Raw genomic sequence first — 2587 nt, 5'->3', positions numbered from 1 at the left:
GCGGCGATGACGACAACCGGTGGGTTCGCCTCCTCCTTTGTGGATCTGCTTGGTCAGCTCGCNCGCTGCGCCGAGGCCCGTGGTGTGTACCAGCCGGGGCTGGACGAGGCCTTTGTTCCTCGGTGGAAGGGTCGCTTTGCGGCGCTGGTCCATCAGATGAACGCTGACCACATCCAGCGCCACTTTGGCGGTGTCTGCCTGCGCTCGTCGTAGGTAGGCACCGTCCCGGGGGTCCCTCTGTGGGGATCCCTGTGTGCACCCGTCACTCCCTAGGTGGTTCTCGTTGTGTCTGTTGATGGCTTGACTTGTATTTTTGTTTTAATTTTGCTTTAATTTTTGCTGTATTTTGTGGTATTTTTGCTGAATTTTTGTAAAGTCCTTTGTATGATGCCTTTGTCTTCTGTGGTCGGTTGTTTTCCTCAATCCGACGTTGTGTCTCGTTGGATGTGAGCGTGCCGTGGTGTTCATTGTGTTTGTGCTGTGATGGCTTATACTTGTGATGTGTGACTGCCCTTTTGGGTGTCTTGTGTTTGATCTCTGGTTATACTTGGTCGTTTTGTACGATTTTTGTTTCTATGTGCAGGATTCTTCGCGCTTGTACTTCTTGGCATGATAAAAGCCAGCGAATGTAACTTGTTCTCTTGTGTTGTTTTGCGTGCCGAATGTAACTTGTTCTCTTGTGTTGTTTTGCGTGCCCTTGTGATGTTGATGTCGGGGTTGCACAGCTTTGCTTTCAGCTCTGAGGTTCAAACACCTAATTTATTATTATCTGCTCGGGCCTGATCTGCTTGGGCCTGATCTGCTTGGGCCTGATCTGCTTGGGCCTGATCGCCTTGGGCCTGATCGCCTTGGGCCTGATCTGCTCGGGCCTGATCTGCTCGGGCCTGATGTGCTTGGGCCTGATCTGCTCGGGCCTGATCTTCTCGGGCCTGATCTGCTTAGGCCTAATCTGCTTGGGCCTGATCTGCTCGGGCGTGATCTGCTCGGGCCTGATTTGCTCGGGCCTGATCTGCTCGGGCCTGATCTGCTTGGGCCTGATCTCCTTGGACCTGATCTGCTCGGGCCTGAACTGCTTAGACCTGATCTGTTCGGGCCTGATCTGCTTGCGCCTGATCTGCTCGGGCATGTCCTTGTCGGGCCCGTCCTTGTCGGGCCTGTCCTTGTCGGGCCTGATCTGCTTAGGCCTGATCTGCTCGGGCCTGATCTGCTTGGGCCTGATCTGCTTGGGCCTGATCTGCTCGGGCCTGATCTGCTCGGGTCTGATCTGCTTGGGCCTGTTCTGCTCGGGCCTGATCTGCTCGGGCCTGATCTGCTCGGGCCTGATCTGCTCGGGCCTGATCTGCTCGGGCCTGATCTGCTTGGGCCTGATCTCCTTGGACCTGATCTGCTCGGGCCTGAACTGCTTAGACCTGATCTGTTCGGGCCTGATCTGCTTGCGCCTGAACTGCTTAGACCTGATCTGTTCGGGCCTGATCTGCTTGCGCCTGATCTGCTCGGGCATGTCCTTGTCGGGCCCGTCCTTGTCGGGCCTGTCCTTGTCGGGCCTGATCTGCTCGGGCCTGATCTGCTTGGGCCTGATCTCCTTGGACCTGATCTGCTCGGGCCTGAACTGCTTAGACCTGATCTGTTCGGGCCTGATCTGCTCGGGCCTGATCTGCTTGGGCCTGATCTCCTTGGACCTGATCTGCTCGGGCCTGAACTGCTTAGACCTGATCTGTTCGGGCCTGATCTGCTCGGGCCTGATCTGCTTGGGCCTGATCTCCTTGGACCTGATCTGCTCGGGCCTGAACTGCTTAGACCTGATCTGTTCGGGCCTGATCTGCTTGCGCCTGATCTGCTCGGGCCTGTCCTTGTCGGGCCCGTCTTGTCGGGCCTGATCTTGTCGGGCCTGATCTGCTTAGGCCTGATCTGCTCGGGCCTGATCTGCTCGGGCCTGATCTGCTTGGGCCTGATCTCCTCGGACCTGATCTGCTCGGGCCTGAACTGCTTAGACCTGATCTGTTCGGGCCTGATCTGCTTGCGCCTGATCTGCTCGGGCATGTCCTTGTCGGGCCCGTCCTTGTCGGGCCTGTCCTTGTCGGGCCTGATCTGCTTAGGCCTGATCTGCTCGGGCCTGATCTGCTTGGGCCTGATCTGCTTGGGCCTGATCTGCTCGGGCCTGATCTGCTCGGGTCTGATCTGCTTGGGCCTGTTCTGCTCGGGCCTGATCTGCTCGGGCCTGATCTGCTCGGGCCTGATCTGCTCGGGCCTGATCTGCTCGGGCCTGATCTGCTTGGGCCTGATCTCCTTGGACCTGATCTGCTCGGGCCTGAACTGCTTAGACCTGATCTGTTCGGGCCTGATCTGCTTGCGCCTGAACTGCTTAGACCTGATCTGTTCGGGCCTGATCTGCTTGCGCCTGATCTGCTCGGGCATGTCCTTGTCGGGCCCGTCCTTGTCGGGCCTGTCCTTGTCGGGCCTGATCTGCTCGGGCCTGATCTGCTTGGGCCTGATCTCCTTGGACCTGATCTGCTCGGGCCTGAACTGCTTAGACCTGATCTGTTCGGGCCTGATCTGCTCGGGCCTGATCTGCTTGGGCCTGATCTCC

The 2587-nt window shown here is 57.9% G+C and overlaps 1 protein-coding gene across 1 annotated transcript; it reads right to left on the bottom strand.

Annotated features, from left to right (window-relative positions):
• Nucleotides 1-754: 754 nt before the first annotated feature.
• Nucleotides 755-2415, bottom strand: MONBRDRAFT_22517 (uncharacterized protein; the record flags this gene model as incomplete). The annotated part of the gene is made up of 2 exons (XM_001742366.1): nt 755-1844; nt 1964-2415. 2 exons carry the CDS (start codon nt 2413-2415, stop codon nt 755-757), a joined length of 1542 nt encoding a protein of 513 aa, XP_001742418.1.
• Nucleotides 2416-2587: the final 172 nt, after the last annotated feature.

The sequence above is a fragment of the Monosiga brevicollis genome, genomic scaffold (assembly GCF_000002865.3).
Source record: "Monosiga brevicollis MX1 MONBRscaffold_2 genomic scaffold, whole genome shotgun sequence".
Classification (NCBI taxonomy): Eukaryota; class Choanoflagellata; order Craspedida; family Salpingoecidae; genus Monosiga; species Monosiga brevicollis.
Note: the sequence above shows the minus strand (reverse complement) of the source record. Positions and strands in the feature narration are given on the sequence as shown.